The sequence below is a fragment of the Oryzias latipes genome, chromosome 13 (genome assembly GCF_053564925.1).
Source record: "Oryzias latipes strain Hd-rR chromosome 13, Olatipes_Hd-rR_3.1".
Lineage (NCBI taxonomy): Eukaryota > Metazoa > Chordata > Actinopteri > Beloniformes > Adrianichthyidae > Oryzias > Oryzias latipes.
In genome coordinates, this window is record NC_136249.1 from 15,724,338 (window position 1) to 15,746,724 (window position 22,387).

The 22,387-nt window shown below is 39.8% G+C and overlaps 1 protein-coding gene and 1 non-coding gene across 4 annotated transcripts in view; both read left to right on the plus strand.

The window, feature by feature from the left end:
* The window catches only part of arhgef17 (Rho guanine nucleotide exchange factor (GEF) 17), a 64,229-nt gene extending 43,536 nt beyond the window's left edge, over positions 1-20,693 (plus strand). For 2 of the 3 annotated variants that reach the window (XM_011482768.4, XM_023961337.2), the window contains 23 exons: positions 2,397-2,474; positions 7,246-7,428; positions 8,921-9,037; positions 9,487-9,579; positions 9,655-9,831; positions 9,908-9,958; positions 11,306-11,415; positions 11,494-11,579; positions 11,688-11,806; positions 11,905-12,112; positions 12,342-12,415; positions 12,504-12,587; positions 12,669-12,772; positions 14,196-14,308; positions 14,387-14,506; positions 14,588-14,855; positions 14,938-15,024; positions 16,090-16,157; positions 16,341-16,489; positions 16,569-16,743; positions 17,278-17,373; positions 17,489-17,671; positions 17,750-20,693. In XM_011482768.4, coding sequence (XP_011481070.1) covers positions 2,397-2,474; positions 7,246-7,428; positions 8,921-9,037; positions 9,487-9,579; positions 9,655-9,831; positions 9,908-9,958; positions 11,306-11,415; positions 11,494-11,579; positions 11,688-11,806; positions 11,905-12,112; positions 12,342-12,415; positions 12,504-12,587; positions 12,669-12,772; positions 14,196-14,308; positions 14,387-14,506; positions 14,588-14,855; positions 14,938-15,024; positions 16,090-16,157; positions 16,341-16,489; positions 16,569-16,743; positions 17,278-17,373; positions 17,489-17,671; positions 17,750-17,958 — 2,952 coding nt within the window. In that variant the 3' untranslated portion in view covers positions 17,959-20,693. The remainder of the gene's footprint in view (positions 1-2,396; positions 2,475-7,245; positions 7,429-8,920; positions 9,038-9,486; positions 9,580-9,654; positions 9,832-9,907; positions 9,959-11,305; positions 11,416-11,493; positions 11,580-11,687; positions 11,807-11,904; positions 12,113-12,341; positions 12,416-12,503; positions 12,588-12,668; positions 12,773-14,195; positions 14,309-14,386; positions 14,507-14,587; positions 14,856-14,937; positions 15,025-16,089; positions 16,158-16,340; positions 16,490-16,568; positions 16,744-17,277; positions 17,374-17,488; positions 17,672-17,749) is intronic. The other variant, XM_020708378.3, reaches the window with a different exon arrangement.
* Positions 8,049-8,121, plus strand: trnam-cau (transfer RNA methionine (anticodon CAU)). The gene has a single exon. It is a non-coding gene; the product is annotated as a tRNA-Met (tRNA).
* Positions 20,694-22,387: the final 1,694 nt, after the last annotated feature.

Sequence of the window (22,387 nt, forward strand, 5' to 3'; positions counted from 1 at the left end):
TCCCCAGCGACTCCTCACATTCTGACGTCTTCCTCGTTCTGCCCCACGTTCCTCAGTCAGGGGATGGTGTTTGGAACCTTTCTTCATCCTTCTTTTTGTGGCTGAGTCCCATCCACTCTTTCCCTTCCCTCCTTTTGTTTGCTTTCTTGATGCCGTAGGTGTGCTGCAAAGTGCTGCAACGCAGTAGACAAATTATGGCACATTATTTGCTGAGTCATGCTCTGCTACTTAAAGCTTCCGCGTGGAAGACTTGAAGCGCTGCTTCCTGCATCCACATCATTTTTATGATGCATCCAGCCAACGGCGTCTCGTGGGTACAGATTAGTGACATGAAAATCATTGACTGTACATTAGAACTGGACTGACCCCCTCCCCGTGGCGTACCCGCAGGCTCCCATAGATCCCATAGACTTCTATAGAGAAATAAACAGCTAATACTCAATCATTCTATTGGTCAGAATAACCATTCTTGCTCTGCTGCCTTTTATTCTTAATATGCTCTTGAAATTCTGCTTACTGTTGACATCTCTCATCAACGTGGTGGTGTACATATGAAAAAATGGTGACGGAATTGCCTTCATCTGGTGGAGCCGGAATTATATATTGTTCAAGGGCGCTTCAGCACTCCTGGAATCTCCAATAATTTTATGTGGAGATGCAGGATCTGCTGAGCAAGCATAATATTTGGATGATCTTCAACTCATTCTTGTGTGATTGCAGCTGGAAACATCTGTCTTTTAGTTTAACATTCTTGGTCTGTATTTCTTGTACCTGACAAAAACATGAACTACTTGTACTTTTCCACTGTTTGGTACTTGTCACTCTGCACCATAATGTGCTGTGAAACATGGCAATTGATTGAGAGGTTTTTAAACACCAAAAGGATACTCTAGAAAGTTTCTATGACAAAACGTAATACTTTCTATGCTCTTCAGTGACAAATTTTTAATTACGTTCTGAGATTTTTAGTACCAGTACTTTATCTTTACATGATCTATTCTTTACAATTTTGTCTGGGATAATATCCTAAATTCTAAATTTAGTTATCATTCCATTTAGGGCTGCAGGATATGAGGGAAAACATGCAATATTCGATATTGGTTATTAATTTTGCGATAACGATATAATTTGCGGTACATAAACAAAGAGCAAAACAACCAAAAACATCATTCCCATTTCATTGCAACAGTTTAAAAATTATACTCCAAATGACCCTCGTCAACATAGGAGTGGGAACATTTAACATTATAGGGCTCCATCTGATTGGTCAACAAAGTGAAGGGGGTCCATTCGACTAGTCAAATGCATAAAGGGATTGTTTTAACACATTTAACGTATCCATTTATTGCAATTTTCACTGTGTTTTGCGATATCAGAATCAGAAATACTTCATTGATCCCACACATTGGAAATTTGTTTGTCACCATAGCAACTGACAGCAGAGGGAAAAAAAGACTTAGAATGAAATAAAAAAAAAACAAGAACAAAGAAAATGTAGCATAAATGCAAACATCAAGGTAGTATAATTTAAAAAGCTATTTACAGTGCATATTGCACAGCGATAGCGATACATTTGCGGTATATTGTGCAGGCCTAATGCCATTGAACAAATAAATGAAATAATGCTGCAGAACTTCTTCATGCTTTGCTCTACTTAACCAAACATTTAAATTATGAAAAATTTTAGGCTAAATCGGATGCAGACTGCAAGCATTGTTTGTCATTTCCCACCGTGTGCAGACTTTAATACTTAAATTTGAGATTTAGATCTCAGAACCCGCTTCACTTTAATCCGTAACTTTACAGGAATGAAGAATTAATGTGAAATTGTCTCCTATAAACTCACACTGAATTTCCTCACTACATAGTGCACTAAATTTTTTCAGGGTTTTCGAATCTATAATTCCAAATGTGAATTGGAAATTGCGCAGAAGTCTCTGTGAAAAACCATCGTGCATCAGTGCTCACTAGATTGGTCAATGTAGACCAAAGTGCATTGTGTTTTAACGATTTGTTATTAAAAAAACATGAAATAATTTTTGTTTTTTTTATAAATCATCTTAGTTTTCATAAAATGTTTGTATTTATTAGGTTTTCACTTAAGCAAAGGGTTGTCGTCATATTTAGCACTTAAAGAAAAACGAAAGTAGGAAACGTGTCCGAATTATGTTAAAATCCAGGACTCTGGACAATCTTTTAGGAGTGTTGGAGTAGTGTGTGAAGTCAGACAGCCACAGTCGGAACCATCATCCTGTCAATATGTTTGACGGTTAATTGTTGTGGTTGACAGAATGAAAAGCAGCATTTCCATCCAAAAGATGCTGGTTTGTTGCTCATCTGTGAATTCAGACTGTAAAGTTTAATTCTCCTGCACTTTTCCTGCTCTGTCTCCACAGGACATGAGGAAACATGTGATGATGACCCTCCTGGACACAGAACAGTCATATGTGGAGTCTTTGCGCAGCCTTGTTCAGGTAACAAAACTCACAGGTGACCCCACTTCCAGTGAGCTGGTGATTTGTGATTTTAGTCAAGTCCAAGTTGTTTATTCATGATCACAGTTCTCATGCTCAATGTGCCAAAGAAACCCACTCCAAATATTCTGGAACCTGACTGCTGAGAATACTCATGGGTAACAATCATGTTATGTAATCCACTTATTACCATTCATCCTGTCAGTCTTATCCGCTAACCTTATCACATGTCGCTGTCATCAGCATTATCTGCCCCCACACAAACACACACACACACACACACACACACAAACATAGACACTTTCTCCCGTATGCCTGAGTGATCTAAAAGCTCGCTAACCTTTGCCCCAAATCTTAACCCTGCAGTTCATTCCCATTGGTGGGCTAAAACACACACGCATACCTGTTGCCCCGCCCCCACAGCGGTTTACCTGACACAGTCTCCTGTGGGCGGTGTTCAACAGCACTTCAACAGCACTTCCGGTTGCTGTAAGTGTGTCTGCACATCACATAAAGTGAAAAATCCTGCTCTGTGTTCCCATGACGACACGGGGGGGAGTAAGTGTTACCACGGCGACTGCTGCGAGAGTGGAGATATCCTTGAGGGAGGCTGTCAGATGTGGTTCGGATGCGACTGCTCTGCAGCAGTAGCAGCTCAGCTCAGAGCAGAAGTCTGCTGTTTGACTCACATCATGACAGATTTTACTGAAGCTTCACTCAAAAATTTAAAGTCTGTGAATGTTTCCCAGTCATACTGGATAACGCCCCCCCACACACACACAAAAAAAAGAAAGAAAGAGAAAGTGTTTTCTCACAAATTCAATATGAAACCAAATTTTAATTTCAATATTCAAGAACTAGAAATGTTTTGGGAAATTTAGAAAAAAGACTTCTAAAAGCGACAACCAGTGTTGTGTGGCCTGGAGGCGCTACGCCCCCACCCTCGCTGCCCCCTTTGACCCAGTCTCACTGACTGATATGGCGACATGTGCCTTATATTCCATCTCTGCCCCTGCCAAACTTGTCATAGTTGCAGATGAAAAATTGTAGAGAAAACTTTTCTGTTGGTTTTATCTCCATAGCAACCTTTTTGGTGGCAGCCTCTTCCTGAGGTCAAAAGTCAATGCAGCTATGGAGGTGTTTGTAGACTTAACCTGTGTAAGATTATGTGAAGATTGCTGAAAAATAAGTTTTCTTTCCATGTGGGAAAATGAGAAAACTGGTCAATTTCACACTTTGCCACAACACACACCAAGCTGTATCCATAAAAGTTTTAAAACTTCCTTTGTATGTTCCCGGCACGTGGGTTTTGGTTTTGTTAGTGGAGTTTGAACTAAAGTATGAGCCCCATGAGAGATCTTTGCACCGTTCATTTTTTGACAGTTTGGTGTCCTCTTTTTTTTTTTTTTTTGAGTGGGGGGCTTCATTATGTCAAAAATAAATTTTCCGGGGATACTAGGTGTGTGCTAATTTGGGTGAGTTTTTGAGTATTTGAGGCGGTTACGTTTTCGCTTAAAGACGCAGAGGAGAAGAATTGCGTAAAAAAAAAATGTCCAGGAATTCTCTCCATTCCTGCTGACAGTCTCTGGAAATTCCAGACAGTTGTTGAGCATTTAAGTTCCACATTTACGAGACGCTGACTCGATTTTGCAATGCAAATTATTCTAATTTCCTTTTTTTACTCTAATTGGTTTTCAATGCCACTGATTCAAGCAGTGAGACACCAGGTGTGTCTCTAGATTTTGGGTGGAGACCAGCACCTGTCAGATCCACCTCAGACTAACTTCATTCTCCTAATTTTCATGTCAAACAGTTCTCAGTGAGTGATTTTTTTTTTTTTTTTTTTTTTTGTGTGTGAAATCCGATCGGGTACAGTTTATTAGGAGCACACTGTGCAAGTACAATTGATGTTGGAGAGGAAGACATTTCTGCAGGGAGCAACAAAATCTCTCTTTCAGTGCTTTGTTGAGAAAAGCAATTTTGCACACATTGTACTTCATATTTTAAAAAATGAGAGGATGCAAACCTACACACTAAACTAAAACCCTGCAGCAACCATTTAAAAAGTCACAGATGAAGGGAAGATTCTGCTTTTATGTCTGTTTTTATTGTATATGTTTAAAATACTAAAAGAAAGTTGACTTTTCACTAACATTCTGTGTGTTACTTTGATCTCTGCAAATACAAAGGAGCCTTTTAAAAAAGAAATCCATTAATTACTATATCTAGAATGACATGAGGTGGTTTTTTTGGTGCTCCAAAGTACTTCCAAAGGGCCTAGAAAATAAGTTATTTAATCACTGGAGCAAAAGGAAAGAAAATAGATTTTAATCCATTAATCAGCTTTTTACTTTCTAGGAATTTAAGTTGCTTCAATGCTAGAAATAAAAAGCTGTTAAATTTTCACCTTTTGAAGCTTTTGGATAAAATAAACTATAACTTTAGCAAACCAGTTCGTTAATTAAAGATCCACCCTAATGAAAATGGTGTTTTTGATCTTTTCAACTGTAAATAACTGTAGCTTTTTTTGGATAATGGAGAACATAAAGACAATTAACCTTAAAATAGCATTGCTGAGTATTTTTTTGATTTAAATCATGAATCAGGAGCAGACCAAAATTGACATTAGAATAAGAGCTGATCTTTGACAGAGCCATGTTTGACTTTAAAATATATCAAAGCACAGAATTAACATGTTTTTATTGAAATAGATAAAATGAACAATGTTAAATCCAAACTGTCAGACAACAAAAAATTAAAGTAGTTTATTATCTCATGTAATTGAATTTGAATTTATTTAGGGAGATACAAATTAGATGTAGGATTTGCTTCATTATCTCTTCAGTTCCCTGGTTGTTGACACATTTCCTCTGTTTGTGGTTCTTATCTGGACTCATTTGCTGTGACACATCACTTTGACACCCTGTACCTGCGATGGGCCTCCAGTTTTCATCGTCATGTCCTGCAGCAGCTGTGACTCTCAGCTTTGACACACCTAAGAAGGTGACAGCTGCTGGTGGACACGAAGAACTCACTCATACTGACTCATGCTCACACTGACAAGAACAAAAACAGCTGTTTTTAAGGAAGGTTTTTGATATTTATATATTCATAGCTTTGCTGCACTCACCTCTCAACCAGAAGGTGATGGTTCAAATCCCAGTTCTGTATGGAGTTTACATGGTCTTGTCATGCATGTGTGGATTTTCTCCGGCTTCCTCCCACAGTCCAAAAACATGCTGCATTGGTATTTGGTGACTATTAATGGTCCCTTAGGCGTGAGAGTGTGTGTATGGTTGTTTGTCTTTTTGTGGCCCTACTGTCCAGGATATACCATTGACTGTATGTGAGAACTGGACCAAGTGAGTGAGGCCACCCGTAGAAAATTGCTTACAACAAAATTAAGTCTATTCAATTGCCTTTTCTTTTGGCGATACCGTCGTCACCCTGTTGGAACCAGATTGCGCCAGTGAGCAGTGATTGGTCCTACCACTTGAAAGCTGGCTGCACAAAATCTGTCAAACGTTTTGAATGGTTTATGCGGGAGCCAGCAGGCTCCACCTGCTGTTACTGAGGCATCTGATTGGTCAGTTTAAAACTTGGATAACTTGAACTACAGTAAAAACTATCATGAAAAAAAGAGGATGATCAACAACATGTTAAAACAAGGTATCAGAGCAAGAATGGTTATTCTGACTAATAGAATGACTGAATAATACTTATTTATATCTCTATAAAGGGGGTAGGTTTTTAGCCTCTTGGAATCAGCAGGGACTTCCTGTTTGGAACACCAGGGGTCACTCAGTCCTGTTCTCATATATAGTCGATGGTATGTACCCTTCTTTTGCCCAACAGTGGCGGGGATGGGCTACAGCAGCACTTTGATTTAATTAGATTCGTTGATTTATTTCAGCCATTGTAGTCAAAGCAATAAAGAATTTAGACAAATTTAGAAAACTCATTACAGATATGTTGAAATGCATAGATTAAAAAGAACAAAAAAAAAGTCACTGAAATCACATTTGCTTAATTAAATACGGTGATCATTAACTAAAGTCAAGTAGAGCTTGATTTAATGCTTGAAAAGGAGTGGAAAGAAGGTAACTTGTATAATCCCACTGTATAATCCTACTGAGTTCATTAATTTTATGGTTTTACAGGTTTTGTAATCCTGTTCTGATCCGATAGATTCTTTTCAAGTAACAAAATCAAGTGCTTAGTAATGATTGATTATTGTAATAAAACATTCATTCATGATTTCAGTAAACAGTAACGGTAACCATTATGTAATAATCATTGATTATTAGATCACAATAAACCAGTAATTATTGCTACACATTGCAAATCAAGTAAAGAAAATCAATAGCTTATTGATTGTAATTTAAACATTTCAGTAATAATTATCGCACATTACAATGTAATACTCATTGATTGTAATTAAAAGAGCCTTGACCCTGAACAGGAATAAGCAAGAAAGGGGAATAGGTGGATACCTCTGGTAACTAAAGAAATGAGAAAATGCTAAATGATGTTTTTGTGACTCATCACTGACTCAACATTTATTGACCTTTTCAAACAGCCAGTTAGAGGCGAGATGGGTGGGACTTTACTCATGTATGATGTTTGCAGAGCTGATAACTTTAGAAAAGATGAACGTTTTAGCTGAATGATAACACCTCAAGAGGTGTCAGGTTTTGTGGCATACCTGTAAAAATGTTGCTTTGGGATGAAGATTTAAAATCTTCATTAAGTGTTTTTGTTTTTCCCTCAGGGCTACATGCGTCCTCTCAAACAACCAGACAGCGGCACCATTGTGGACCCTCTGCTGGTGGATGAGATGTTTTATCAGATCCCAGAGATCCTGGAGCACCACGAGCATTTCCTGGACCAGGTTTCCAGCTGCGTCAGTCAGTGGCATGACAGACAGACCATTGGACACATCCTCGTCCAATCCGTGAGTGAGGATAACATTAAAGATCAGATTTTAATTCAGTTTCCCATGCAGAGTCTCATCATCTTGAGGTATAGATGCTCTTTCAGAAGTGATTGTGCACATTAAGACGGCTATAAATCTTTGTCCAGTTTGGAGTAATGCACATAGTCCAAATAAACCTAAAAACAGAAGATCTCAGCATAAACGCTCTGGTGGAGCGTTTCTTCAGAAATGACAGGAAAGTTATGTTAGGAAGAGGTCATTGTTTAAATGAGGGGAAGCAATTTTTAAAAGATGGTGCCCAAAATTGGCGATCCTTGTATGATCCAGTGTTTTTCCGGTGACCGCTCAGTGCCCTTTTCAACATTTTCCCATGACCTAACAGCGGCTCTGAAACGGCCTTTAAACAAACAGGAGCTGCAACGCATTAGAGAAACATTATAGGCAAAACTCTACTGCTCCTAGATATAAAAACATTTCACAGCACAGTTCCACATTTTACAACAGTAAAAGACCAGATAAGAACATGAAATGCCACTGGGACTCAGCTAAGCCGCTCAACAGGATTGAAAGACAGCTCTGTCTGCCCCACCCCCGCTCCTCTGCAGTCTTTAGCGTGTTGTGTTTCAGTGAGGCTGCAGGCCTCGTTGGCGCAGTAGGCAGCGCGTCAGTCTCATAATCTGAAGGTCGTGAGTTCGAGCCTCACACGGGGCACATTGTTTTGTAAAACAGACAGTTTGTGCTCTCTGTGAATCATTTTCCAGTCTGTAACTCAGAATACACCAAACTACTGATAGTTTGTTGTTTAGAAATCCCTGCGTTTTTGAGAATTTATTCTCTTTAAAAATGAATCAAACCTATTTGAATAAGATCATTAGTATGGATTATTAATTAAGAATTAAACTGTAGAGGGTGGATTACATAAGTATCACCCTTGATTAAGTGAGGAAAAACTGCAATAAAAATAACTATTTTGCTTCTTTAAAGTCTTTAAAATACAAGTAAATCTCTAAAACTTGCAGCTGAAATTCCCTATTTATTAATCAGCACTAATGCAGAGTCTATAAAATTAAGTGTGTGCATTCCAATCATTTTGAATTTCTAGACAGAAGAAAGCATAAATGCCTCGGTGGGTCCAACGTTGTATAATTCATCCCTTTTACGGCCTGCTCTCTGGCTTCCACCATTTATCTCCATGTTAATGCTGAGAGGGGTGGACACCTTCAAAAACAGTTAGGCAGAGATCAGTCGACACCCCCCTCAGAGACAAATCTGCAGGAAAAGAACATGATGTTTCCTTCATCCTGGCTTCTTTTTCTTTATGCCTTGTTGCAAAAGCCTCTGCTCATTGAAGCATTGAAGCAAACGTGGTGATTTGACGAGTCAAATATTACATTTCATGTGTTTGAAACGGTTACTAAGCCAGGCATTTATCAGTACATTTGTGGCACTGTTGGATCTAAACCACTCGTTTAGGTACAAAATCCGACAACCATGTTCTCCTTTGCTGCAGTTCTCCAAAGAGGCCCTGGCTGATATGTATTCAGCATACATCGACAATTTTCTCAACGCCAGAGACGCCGTGAGGATCGCCAAGGAGGCCAAGCCGGCTTTTCACAAGTTCCTGGAGGTGAGTCATGGTGATTAAGCGATGGGGGCTGTTTTTGGACCTGCTGACTTTTATTTTTGATCTTGAAAACTGAGAAGAGCTAGTAACTAAACATTTTGACTCCAATTTTGCTGATTTTTCCGCCTTGAACAGATTTTACTATATTTTTTTGTCTCAAAAAGAGAAATGGAAAGTAAAAATGATTTTAAAGACTTCAGGAGACAGAAACCTCTTGAAAAGCTGTCAGCGAGTTGGTTAAGTGTCCAGTAAGTTTAGGGAATCTCTGCTCTGACTGTTTAGTTTGTTCTGGAAATGGATGAGTGAAGGAAAGTTGTAGAAACTGACCTCCTCTTAGTTAAACGTTTGTGGCTTCTGACAGTGAAGCCACAGTGCCATCTTGTGGATAGTCTCTAAAATGCAGAGTATTATTATTCTTTTTTTCAATAATCTATTTTGCTTCAATCCAACAGCAGAACATGCGAGAGAACAAGGAGAAGCAGGCTCTGGGCGATCTGATGATAAAGCCAGTGCAGAGGATACCTCGCTATGAGCTGCTGGTCAAGGTGACCAACGTTTCGTGCATCAAATGAAGACGATGTGTGACAGCAGGTAAACATGTTTATGGTTCCGTGGTTTAGGACTTGCTGAAGCACACTCCAGAGGACCACCCAGACCACTCGTACTTAATGGACGCTCAGAGGGATATCAAGCGGCTGGCTGAGAAAATCAACAAGGGTCGGCGCTCCGCTGAGGAGGCAGAGCGGGAGGCCAGGGTGATCCAGGAGATCGAGGCTCACATTGAGGGAGTGGAACATGTGAGGATTTTATTGAAGAGGAACAATGCTAAGCAAACAGCAATTGCTTATTTTGATGTTTTCTCTTGTATGTCAGATTCTGAATCCACAGAGGAAGTTCCTGAGACAGGAAATAGTTATGGAAGCGGTAAGACACACTTTTTTGAAACATTTGGAAAAATGTCTTAGCAAAGTTTCCCTTTAAAGTCCCACTCTAAGCGTATTTTGCTCTATTGTAAAATCATTCCCACTGGTCTTTTAATGATGATTAAGCCGCTTTTAGCCAAAATGATAAAATGGTGTCGTTTTCTAGGACATAGTACTCTACGACAACTGTCCTGCAAATAAATCAGAGGTAGAGGATGACACCTGAGTGTATTTTCACTCCCGTCCCGTCCCAATCCCAGACCAAAGTTTAGAAAGTAAACCGGTCCCGTCCCAGTCCTGGTAATCTGACTCCCACTCCCATTCATAATGATCCCGCTCCTGTCCCTCTCCTTTATATTTTTGTCCTTATTTTAGTCATTATGTAAAAATATGTCATTTTAATGTGATGTTTTTGGCTTTTAATTTTTAAGGCAAAATGACAATTTAATTTTTAATTACAAGCTGCACGTGACGTTGCATCAGCCAACGCTCAGAAAGTTCAGCTTTCTGAACTTTATCCTAACTCTTAGCTGGATGTCGTGTTTTTTGTCATCAAACTTGCCGTGGGTTTTAATTCTTTAGATTTAAGCCTTTACTATATGGATATGTCTATGAAGACTCTCATTCATCCAGGTAGATTCCATCAAAGTAGTAGGTTTAAAGGTTGTCCTCTGGCCTTTTTCAGTTCGACAAATATCCAGAACAATTGTCAATTCGACAAAGTCTTTTAAAACTTTAAAAACCAAGTCCAGATGACGACCTTTTAACCTCCTACTGTGATTTATTATATGGAATTATTTTCCTGCAGACTCTACACTCTTCCTTTTTATTATTAACAAAAGTAAAATGGTTCTGGATTTTGCTTCTTTTCCTGCTGTCACTCATTTCCTTTGCTACACGTCTTTGTGTTGGGTGCACCTCCGCTCAGCTTAAACACTACTCCGTGCAAACCTTAGGCGCAAGCACATATGTGTTGACTAATCACATGCGGCTTGAAGATAAATTAAAGATAGAGGGTGAATGGGGATAAAAGACCCCCCCCCCCCCCAGGACGAGCCGCTCTGTGACTCTCAGGCTGTGAGCCATTTCATTCGTGACTGAGATTAGTTGGTTCCTTTTTCTAGAATTTCTAGAGAACTCCTGCCGCTCTGCAGAAACTGTCCTAGAAAACATCCCAGGTTTTTTTTATTTTGGTAAAAAAAAAAAAAAAAAGGTATAATCATAGCTAAAAGACCATTGGGAATGCTATGACAATAGATCAAAAGGTGATTTAAGAAAATAAATCCACGACCTTAACTTCAGCCTATCTGCACATTTGCAAATCTGAGCTCTCTGTGTGTTTCTGTAGAAGACAGTTGGTGGGAAGAAGGACCGTTCCCTCTTCCTCTTCAGTGACCTCATCATCTGCACCACTCTGAAGAGGAAGTCTGGTTCATTAAGACGCAGCTCCATGAGCCTGTGTGTGAAAACCCCTCTGTGTCCTCACACTGCCCTCTGGTGTTGAGCTACAGCTAATGCATGTGTTTGTTCCTGCAGATACACTGCAGCCAGTGTAATTGATACCACCAGTAAATACAAGTTTTTGTGGAAACTTCCTTTGGAAGAGGTGGAGGTGGTAAAAAGTAAGACACAAAAGCAAAATTTAGTTGTTGTTTTTTTTAGCAATTTTTTTTTTTTTACTGGTTTTGCTGCACTTTTTATACACTGAGGATCTCTGCTTTTGTCCACAGGTTCCACTCAGGCAACAAACAAGGAGAGCATCCAGAAGATGATCAGCCGACTAGAGGAGGATCTCAGCACAATGGGTCAGATCAGCAAACTGTCAGAGACCCTCAGCTTCCCACACCTGGTACTGGATATATACAGTCTGGATGTCCAGCTGTCTACTTATTGGTCCTGAGCTGCTACATTTGTGAGTGTTTGACCCTTTTCCATGGCATTTGTCAGTCCTTAGACGAGGTCATAAAGGATCTAATGGCATCGGTGCACAAAGAGCTGTCAGAGAAGCAGTCGTTGGCCTTCAGTATGACGTTCCTGCCAACAAAGCTGGAGTTTACCACAGTCTCAGCTGAAAGCACCTTCGTCTTTGAATTCAGCTCACCTGACGCTCTCTCCAGCTTCGAGCAGGCCTTCGAGGACGCCAAGAAGAAGCTGGGTGAGTGAGGCAGGAGACTCAGGCTTAAATGAATGAAAAGTTCGACCTTTTTCTGTCTGGATCAGGGGTGTACAGCAAAGAGGGACAGATTTTGTGATGAGAAAATATGTGAAGGCTAACCACTCAGCCTGCATTCTCTGAACCCTTGTACTGTAATAACATCAAATGACATTTGGAGGTGCCTGGCCTGGATGATCTGAATCCTCTCTGATTGTGTCTCTGTGTTCAGCTATGAATAAGGACCAGTGGGACCCGGAGTTCCTGAAGGCCATCCCCATCATGAAGACCCGCAGTGGAATGCAGGTGAGATGCCAGAAACCAAAGCACCTCTGAGTACGATTCCAGACGATAATAAACAGTTCACACCTGAACCATTGTCATCCATCCTCAGTTTTCCTGCGCCTCTCCCAGCCACAGCTGCCCCGATAGCGGCTGTGAGGTGTGGGTGTGCAACAGCGACGGCTACGTGGGGCAGGTGCGACTCTCTTACACATGAATGGAATCACTGCCATGGTAGGGTGGAAGAACATCAACCTCAACAATGTTTTCTCTTCAGGTCTGCTTGTTGAATATCAAAGACGAGCCCACGGTGGAGGCCTGCATCGCCGTCTGCTCTGCAAGAATCATTTGCATCGCTGCAGTTCCAGGGCTCAAGGGAAGGTCAGATTTCTATTTCTATTTTTGCTTTTTTATTTTTAACATGTAATAATGACATAAAAACATTTGAGCATGCATGTGTGCAAGCACATAGAGAGACGGAAGCAACATACTTAATATGTGTGTATATATTAAAATGATAAAGAAAAATGGATAGAAGATAATATATATTTGATACAAATGTCGGAAAAGGAGAGTGAAGAAGAACAAATATATTTAATCCTAACCCTTTCCCAATTAGGTCCTAAACTTTAGTTTCCATTTTACATATACAAGAATTTTTTTGTAAACAATTTTTTTAAGAAGAAATTACAAATAATGCTTATTCTTTTACCTGCTTTTAAACCTCTCTTCACAAAAGCAATCCCTCCACATTTTTTCTGCTGCAGTTTTATGTTTGCCTCTTTTCGTTCATTTATTTGTTTTTATTTATGCTCAATAAATTATTTTTGCTGTAATTTGATTAATATTGTAATTCAACAAGGTCATGAAACAGTCCAAACCTTGATTATAAAAATAAAATGTGAGCTGGAACATTGAATAAGTGTACAGCAAACAGGTTAAGCTCCTTTCCTGCCTTCTGCTGGTCATTTAAAGGAATGTTCAAAGAGAAAGAATTAAAACCAACTGGAACTTTGGATCAATTATGTCACCTGAAATACTGTCTCTTGTTTTTTTTTTCTTGTTTTAAAAGGCCTTCTAACGTATGTTTGTACATGTAAATATATATATGTGTGTGTGTGTGTGTGTGTGTGTGTGTGTGTGTGTGTGTGTGTGTGTGTGTGTGTGTGTGTGTTGGTTTACACAATTAGTTTTTTCTTCTATTCAGTTAAGTCAATTAATTAATTCTATGGAGTCAAATAATGCCAGAGATGTTGATCTGTCTGATCTAAATCCAGATTGAATTTCATTCGAATTCTTATCTAAAAATGTGCCCTGTAGATTATTGAAAGTTTTTTCTCATAAAAATTAGGATAATCAAGGGAGCAGGAGAGCGGATTGATATCAATACTTTGGCTATCAGCATTTTATTTTGAAATGTCCCACTAACAGAGCTGGTAAACTGAACTGGTGTAAAAAAAAAATAGGAGTTCCCTTGAAAAACCTTTTAGCAACAGTCATGTAAATGTCCTCAGGACCTGCAGTTTTTTTGTTTTTATAGTTAGGATAAGAAAATAATCTTTTTTTTACTCCTTAGTGGGAAATTTTTTATTTTTAATCACAATGTTGGTTAATTTCACATAAATTATTGCAGTTTAGGACACAAAACTTTTAGCATTCTCTGTGTTTGTTCCATCACTTTAATCCCAAAAATATCAGCAGATTAAACACTGGTTACTGAGGGCACACATAAACTAGTTTGACTCTTTTTCTTAGCCTTCTCTGTGAATTTTTCGCCATTGACGGTATTCACTCGGTTTCTCAGGGACCGTGGGTCGGAGCCGACTCCATCGTCTACAGCAGCTGGTCACTCCCAGCAGCAGCAGCTTCACATTTCCATCTCTCGTTCCACTCTGGAGCTCGCAGAGCAGCCGACTGGTTAGTTTGTTCTGTCCAAACAAACCTGGTTTGTGCTCCGCCTGTGTTTGTTCATTTTGGATGCTGTGTTGACTCCAGGACCAGGAGCAGAGCTGGTTCCTTTTGACAGTGACGACACAGATGATGAAGACTCCCCCAGTCCTTCCTCCACTCTGCAGAGTCAAGCCAGTCACTCAACTATCTCCTCCAGCTTTGGCAGTGAGTGTTTTGTTCTTTTTTCTTTCTTAATCTTTGTGACCATTTTTACCATTTCTTAAAAATCGGTTTCATCTTCTAAAGATGATGAAGGCCCGGGCTCCAAAGACATGGCTACAGAGACCACCAGCAGTGAGGAGGAGCAGGAGTTCCCAGTAGCGGGCTCTTACAGCGCCCCGGGAATGTTGGGCGTTGGAGGAGGAAGCCGGGCTCTCACCGAGAGCCCCATGGACGGCAGGGCCATGAGACGATCCTCTCGGGGATCCTTCACCCGGGCCAGTCTGGAGGACCTTCTGAGTATCGACCCGGAGGCCTATCAGAGCTCTGTGTGGCTGGGCACCGAGGACGGATGGTAAAGATTCACTAAAACCAAACTCACCCAGTATCCCTCCTCAAACTGCCACTGATGAATCAATTTCTGGTATTTGTGCCAGCATCCACGTGTACCAGTCCTCCGACAACATCCGCAACCGGAAGAACAGTATGAAGATGCAACATGCGGCCTCCATCCTCTGCATATTGTGAGTCCGACTTATCTTGAAACCATTGACTGTTTCTGAGAAGTGGACAGCGAGTGTGACATCACCCATAGAAAATAGCCTACTGTATTTTTCGGACTATAAGTTACAGCAATCAAAAGAAATGCATTATAAAGAAGAAAAAATCATATTTAAGTCGCACTTTTGTGAATAAGACCATGCTAACACATCCATTAAATTCTTTATATCGCTTTAAATCCATTAAATTCTTTATCCTCTCCCACTTTGAAACAAAGCCTGGTGTAAGACTGAGCGGCGCTTCTTTTTCTGCGTTGCTATCAATAGCAAATAGCAGTGCTTTCTAGTGGTTGTTGTTATTTATTTATTTTTTTAAATCATATGTAGGTCCCCTCTCCTGGCCAATCTATTCAAAAGAACATATACTATTATAGTCCGAAAAATCTGGTACCTCCAGCTCCAACCAAATGAAGTCAATTCTATCACCATTTTTTCGCGATACGTCATTAAACAGGGATTGGTCCAAATCAGTCTGAGTCAATGTTTCTACAGCAACCACTCTCACAATCAGGAATGAACTTGTTGGAAGGCCACACCCCTATATATCACCCCTACAACTTAAAAGCAGGTTACACGAAATCTGTCAAACGTTTTAAATGTTGGGCGTGGGGGCCATCAGGAACCTCCTACTTTAATTCAGGCATCTGATTGGTCAGTTTATAACTTAACTAACTTTATAGAAATAGTATGAAAAAGAATGAGGATCATCAAGTACATGTTATAAAAGGTATCAGCAAGAATGGTTATTCTGACAAATAAATGCCTGAGTAATAGTTGTTTATTTCTCGATATAGAGGTCTTTGGGATTTTGCCCTTTTGGAGCCCAGGGGTACTTTGTTTGGAACGCCAGGAGGGAGGAGTCACTCAGTCCAGTTCTCATTGACAGTCGGTGCTTGAAACAAAACCAGTGCTGAGGTTCATGTTTAGAAACATGAATTTTGAGTTGATTTTAAACAAAGTTTTTCTGTATTTTTAAACACTTCATTCTGCTTTTTCTCTTCTTTGTTTTCACCTTTTTTCTTACATCAGGTTTTTCGACAACAAAGTGTTTGTGTCTTTAGCAAACGGAGAGGTGATTGTGTATCAGAGAGATGCAGGTAACTGATGCAAAAAGTAAAACATTGAACTAAATTTGTGTAAGAAGTCTACCTATGTTCTGACCCACATGCTCTAATCTAATCTAATTGCCCCTGTCCAATTAAAATCTCAAAGATGTTTTTTTTCTTTGTTGACTAACTTAAACATATTAATTTATTCTTTACATTTTAATTAAATTTCAGGTAGTTTCTGGGACCCTCAGTCTTCTCAGACACTAGTTCTTGGTACGCCCAGGAGCCCGGTCACCAAAATGGTTCCTGTTGGAGGGAAGCTCTGGTGTGGCTCGCAAAACAAAGTTCTGATCATCAATCCTACTACACTGGTACAAGAGGTGAGAGGAGGCTCTGTGTGGAGAGGAGGTGGAGAAGATTGACTGGTTTTAGCTGCATCCTCTTCCTGTTCCCTATCAGCACTGGTTCCAGGTGGGCACAGACAGCAGTCGCTGCGTGATATGCATGGTGGCGTACGGTCATGGTGTGTGGTTGGCGCTGCAGGGGAGCGCCCAGGTCAGGCTGTACCATGCCCAGACCTGGGAGAGCCTGACGGAGGTGGACGTGGCCCCCGCTGTGCACAAAATGCTTGCAGGTAAACACAAGAAGATGGGGAGGACCTGAGTGGAAATGCTTGTATTTTGTGCCTTCTGAATGTGTCTTTGATTAAAATAGTCAAATACGGTTAAGTGATTCCTCGCTAAAACGTGGTTCACCTTTCATGGTCTCGCTGTTTGGCATATTTCGTTTTTCATAAAGCATTGTATACTGCATCCTGATTGGCTGTAGACCACTGTCAATCATTCTCCTCTATAGCTTGTCTCCTGCACAGAATGCCCTCAGTTTGACAAATCTATAAAAATGTTCCATCATGAGCAGATTTGTTTTTTTATTCTTTAATACTGTCTTTATTTTTCTACAAATGTTTGAACGTTAAGAGTTTAAACAAGGGACAAAAGTGTGAAAATGTTCATGTCTGTCTGAGAAAAGTGTGTAGAGGGGTTTTACAGCCTTAAATACGTCATGGATCGGCAGTAATTTCTTTGTACAAAACTCCTGCGATGAACCATCGTCACTTTTTTCTTGCGTTTCTGTTGTGTTTTGACTCTGCATCTTTTGCTCTGTTCAGGGGCAGATGCAATCATCAGACAGCACAAAGCTGCCTGTCTCAGAATCACAGCCCTACTGGCCTGTAAAGACCTGCTGTGGATCGGAACCAGTGCAGGTAAGGCTGCGTTTGGATCACCGACCTGTGCTAGAAAAGTACAGAGACTGCAAGTACAGCAAACAGTTGTGTTTTGTTTTTTGAACGTGCATTTCATTCCTCTGTTTCTCTTAAGGGGTAGTTCTTACACTGGCAATCCCAGCAGTGACTTCAGGAACCGGAGCTGGGACTCTGAAATCTTCTCTTGTGCCAATGGGGTCAGCTCATGGTCACACGGGCCATGTCCGGTTCCTCACATCAATTGAACTGCCTGAAGGGTTTGACATGAACTTTCCTCCTACAACAACTAATTCTACAGGTATCTGAAATCCAGAGCCGTACTTGTATAGACTCAATGTAGTTCTGCTTGCTTAAACACCTGGTTTGTGGTCTACAGGCAATCTGTCTCAGAGCAGTAGCACAGTTGAAGGAGGCCTTCAACGGCGAGACTCGGCACATCGCAGGACCTCCGCTCACATCCCACCAAAAACCAACCATCTTGTCATCTCTGGTGGAGATGGATACGAGGATTTTAGACTCACCAACAGCAGTGAAACGGTCGGGCGTGATGACAGTACCAACCATCTTTTACTCTGGAGGGTCTGAGACGATCAAAACCCAGCTGCTTTGTCTGGCCGCGATCAGCTTGAGAGCTCGTGACCTTCAACCTCAACAGACTTGTGTTTTTGGACCTTTGCTTGGTCTGCTGGTGTCTCTGTGCAACAGTCAGCTGCTCCCTCCTGGATGTACGCTAAAATGCATCATCAAAGCTGGTTTTGTTGTGGTAATGTCCGATTCTGTGCACATGTCTGTAAGTGTAGCTTAAAAAATGTGTCTTTAGACAGTAGCTTTTACTGAAAAGACTTAAAAAGACAAAGAAGGGATTAAAAAATAAGATGTTCAGAGGTTTGGTTATGCTCAAGACTGTCAAGAAGGGCTACACAGACGTGGATGTGGATTCTACGGAGCATCATTGCACAAGAAGAGGAAGGAAGACGTTTTAAAGAAGCATTTGTGTCTTTTTGGAATTCAAGATATCATCATTGCTTTAGACTTGGCTCCTCCAGACCGCATTTGAAAGTTCTGGCTAATGAGTTTGGGTTGGGATAAGCGGTAAATCCTCACAGACGTAGAAGACGGTGTTGTGTGCTTTGAACCTGAGTGGAAATCACGTCTTTGGGTGAACCCACACAGAAAGCACCGTCTTACCGGTCAGAATGCACGGGTTTTCTGAAGAGGATGACTTTGTTGTTGTTTTAAGATATCCTTTTTATGCCAGTTTTGCTGCCATTTAAAGACGACTGAAATGTCAAAGACGCCGGGTTTTACTGCTGGTTTGAAGAAGACAAAAAAATGGAGACATTCCTCCTTAACATGACCATGCCAAAGTCTCACATGTGCAAACGTGTCCTGCCATGACATTTCCGTTTTTGTTGAACGCTGTTATTTTTGACAGGGCCTCTTTGAAGAGGATGCTTGATGATGATAGCAGGAAGAGATAGCTGTGTACAGTATTTATGGTTTCAATTTTAGCGCCTTCTTTTACAGCACTTAATTTATAGAAGATGTAGCTGTCACGTTTTCTTGTTGAGCTGGCAAACTCAGCGCAATTGCTTGGTGTGAGGACAGGCGGGCACATTTTTGGGCTGTGGGCATTGTAGTTCACCAAAATAAAAAGATTTTGAAAGGTCATAAATGCTGTTGGGCATTAACCAAAATACTTGTGCCACTGAAAGAATTCGTCATGTTGAACCTATCCCTAGTGCAAAAATAAATGATCGAAAACAAGATTTTGGTCAAGCACACAAGACGGGGAGTTTGTCAGAAGGACAAACGTTGAGCCAAATGTGGCTCCTGAAGTCTACAAATTAAGCCATGACACACACCAACACACACAAGGTGAACAACAGCAGATGTCTGTAGAAGTGAAGGATGACTCGGCCTTTTCCTCACACGCACTCTCACACATTGGAGTTTGCTTCTGGCTGTGGGGGGGTTAAAGAGTGTTTGATCCCTCCAAGCCTAGAAACCCTCATTGCACTTTACCGGCCATCTGGACTCTTCACCTGAGCTTTCCCGCATATAAATGCAAACATGCTGCTCTCTCCCTCTGTCAGGGATAAGAGGATTTACCAGCTCCTATCAAGCCGGCTAGCATTTAAAAAAAACTCAGAGACCTTCCAGGGGTTTTGTTATTTGCGTGATAAAGCTTTGCTGTTGTTTTTTAGCAATGCTTAAGCAAAAATACAGCTAACTTATGCTAGCCTATTAAGATCATGGCACCATGACATTTTAAGAAAGTTTTGGTTCAACAGAATGGTACATTTTCCTCTCCAATGCTAATCCCAGCAGCGTGTTCACTTGAGTACGCTAAATGTTAAAAATCTGCAAAAGCACATTGTGTTTTAGTGTTAGAATACTTTTAAATGCCCCCCCACCACCCCCCAGAATACCAGCATGAAAAGCAGTATCAAGGGTCGTTTCCTATAGTTTTTGAGTTAATGGTTTAAAAACTTTTTTTCCATCTTTTGTGTGACCTGTTTGTGTAAAGAGCTGCCATTTTTGGTCTATGAAAAGTCCAAGTTGATGCTGACGGTTTAACTCCTTGCAGGACGGAGTCACTACCTTCATGATGACCCACTGGGAGTCAAGCAACTGGACTCTGTGAATGTCTGTTTTCATTGGACCTCTTGATTATTGACTGATCATGCACTTCGGTTGGAGTTACCTTTAGATCCAGTAGATTCATTCCATCATCAGAGCTTTGAGCCAAACATAATGAAACTGAACTTGGATTCTACAAACGCCATGATATGAAGTAAAAATAATTAGTAAAAGAAAGCAACGTTTTCTGAAATTCATTCAAACTTTTGCACCAGATTGTACATAACTTTATCAGGCCCGTCTGTGAACTAGGTCATATTGTTGTAAATATTGGTACACCCCTCCTTTTTCTGTTTAAAAAAAAATGCACCCACGGTTCTCAATTGTTGATATGACGTGTGAAAGATTTGTTTATATTTGTGTTTTTTTTTCTCCTTTCTCTTTACATTTGCTGTCAGTCACTTTTAAATTATAGCTGTCACCTATTTTTTTAGGATGATCTCTGTTAAGATTTGGTATTTATGTCATCACCTTCAGCTCCTGGCCATGCTCTTGTTTGCTTTGTTACTCATGATCACCAGAAAGGAAAAAAAAAAAAAACATGTCAGTTTCTTTGCACGGCCAACTTCCTGACTCTGACTGACACCTTCCAGGTGTCATGGCTACCCTCCCCCCCCCATCAGAGGTACCTCCTGTATGTAGCTGTTTCTCTTTGTAATTAAATCATTTCACTGGTGGTGGGTTTGCTTTTTTCCTTTTATGTACAGTAGAGTGACCTAGATGAAGACCTTCTGGACCACTATTTTGTAGGAGTGCAATGGTTCATTTTAACAATTTGATTCATATAATTTGATCTTGCTGATGTGAATCACAGTCTATATCGGTTCATTTTGAACAATTTGATTCAATCTGATTCGATCGACCTAAAATCGATCCAGGACATCTTTAGCCAAAACTTCAACTAGTGTGACTCAGAGATAATATCTGGGAACAGTGCAGTTGAAGTTTTCCAGATTCCTTGTATGTCTTACAAAATAATTAATTGTAAATTAAAAATTTGTACAAACAAGTAAACAAGAAGTAATGGCAAATTCATTCACATTTTAGTTATAGTTCATCCCACTGTTGTTTTTCCACATCAAAATAATCCAAAGGGAACATTATTAGAACATTCTAACACACTGTATGGTCACGTCTTTGAGAAATTCAAAGTGTTTCCACAGATTGGACTGTAATGATAGATTGATCATTTTCTGCTGCCATCGTGTCTGTTTTCCGCTGTGATCATCCTTGGTCATTTTTACATTGATAAAATAAACCTACCATACCCCAATCCAAATGATACTTTCCAATACTAATTATAGTAGATTTATTTCATTTTGAAATGTTTTTTTCTGATGAACAACTTGTTTCAGACGAATATGGTTGGATCGTAGGAATGTAACTCTAAGAATCTTGAATAATTTTGAATTTTGAATCTTAAGTTGATTTATCATTACACCCCTACTATTTTAGAACTGCGAAGGAAAAACAAAGAACACGCTTAAAACAATAAATTGGATCCTTCTGTAATGAAAGTGACTCAATTGTTGTGGAAAACTACTACTTAATTCAGTAATGCTCAAAAATGGAGTCACTGGAACTCCCTGACCTACAATGAAGTGTATTGTGATCTGATGTTTGTAACTGAATACATCTTTTCACAGTCAACACATAAAACTGCAGCCCAGCCCTCACGAGGACTCCTGAATGGAGCAAACAGTGAAGGTTTGTGATGGTGGAGAGCAGCAGCCCACAGTTTCTTCCATGCTTCTGCAGAATGACAAAGTGGGTCACTGACTGACACTGACTCACCAGAAACAGCATCACTGACTTCATCTCTTACAATTATGGAGAGAAGAAAAAAATTAACATTAATTCACCAAATATGATAAAAGAAGACTGAGTATGTTCTTTCAAATTAAATAAGATTATTCTAATGTTTGTGTGTGTGTCTGTGTAATACAAGTGTATGCATTTAAAGCAGGTCAGAATATGGAATTACAGCTAACATAATATTCAGTTCATTACTGTAATTGTGAAAAAAAATAGCAGCCTCTCAAGTATAACTGAATGAAAGTTTATATGTATCTGATAACTTCCAAGAATTCAACCAGAAAACCCTGTTTTAATTCTAGCATCACAAGTATTTAAATAAACATTTAAATAGATTCATTAAGTAGATGTAAAACCTCATCTTTTCCATCAATAAGCCTAATTTATGAAAATAAAGATAAGACCATTCAAACTAAATTAGAAAACAAGTTTTTAACTCTGTACTAATTCTAATTTTGTTATATCTCTGTTTCTGCTTTTTATGAGTATCTATCTATCTATCTATCTATCTATCTATCTATCTATCTATCTATCTATCTATCTATCTATCTATCTA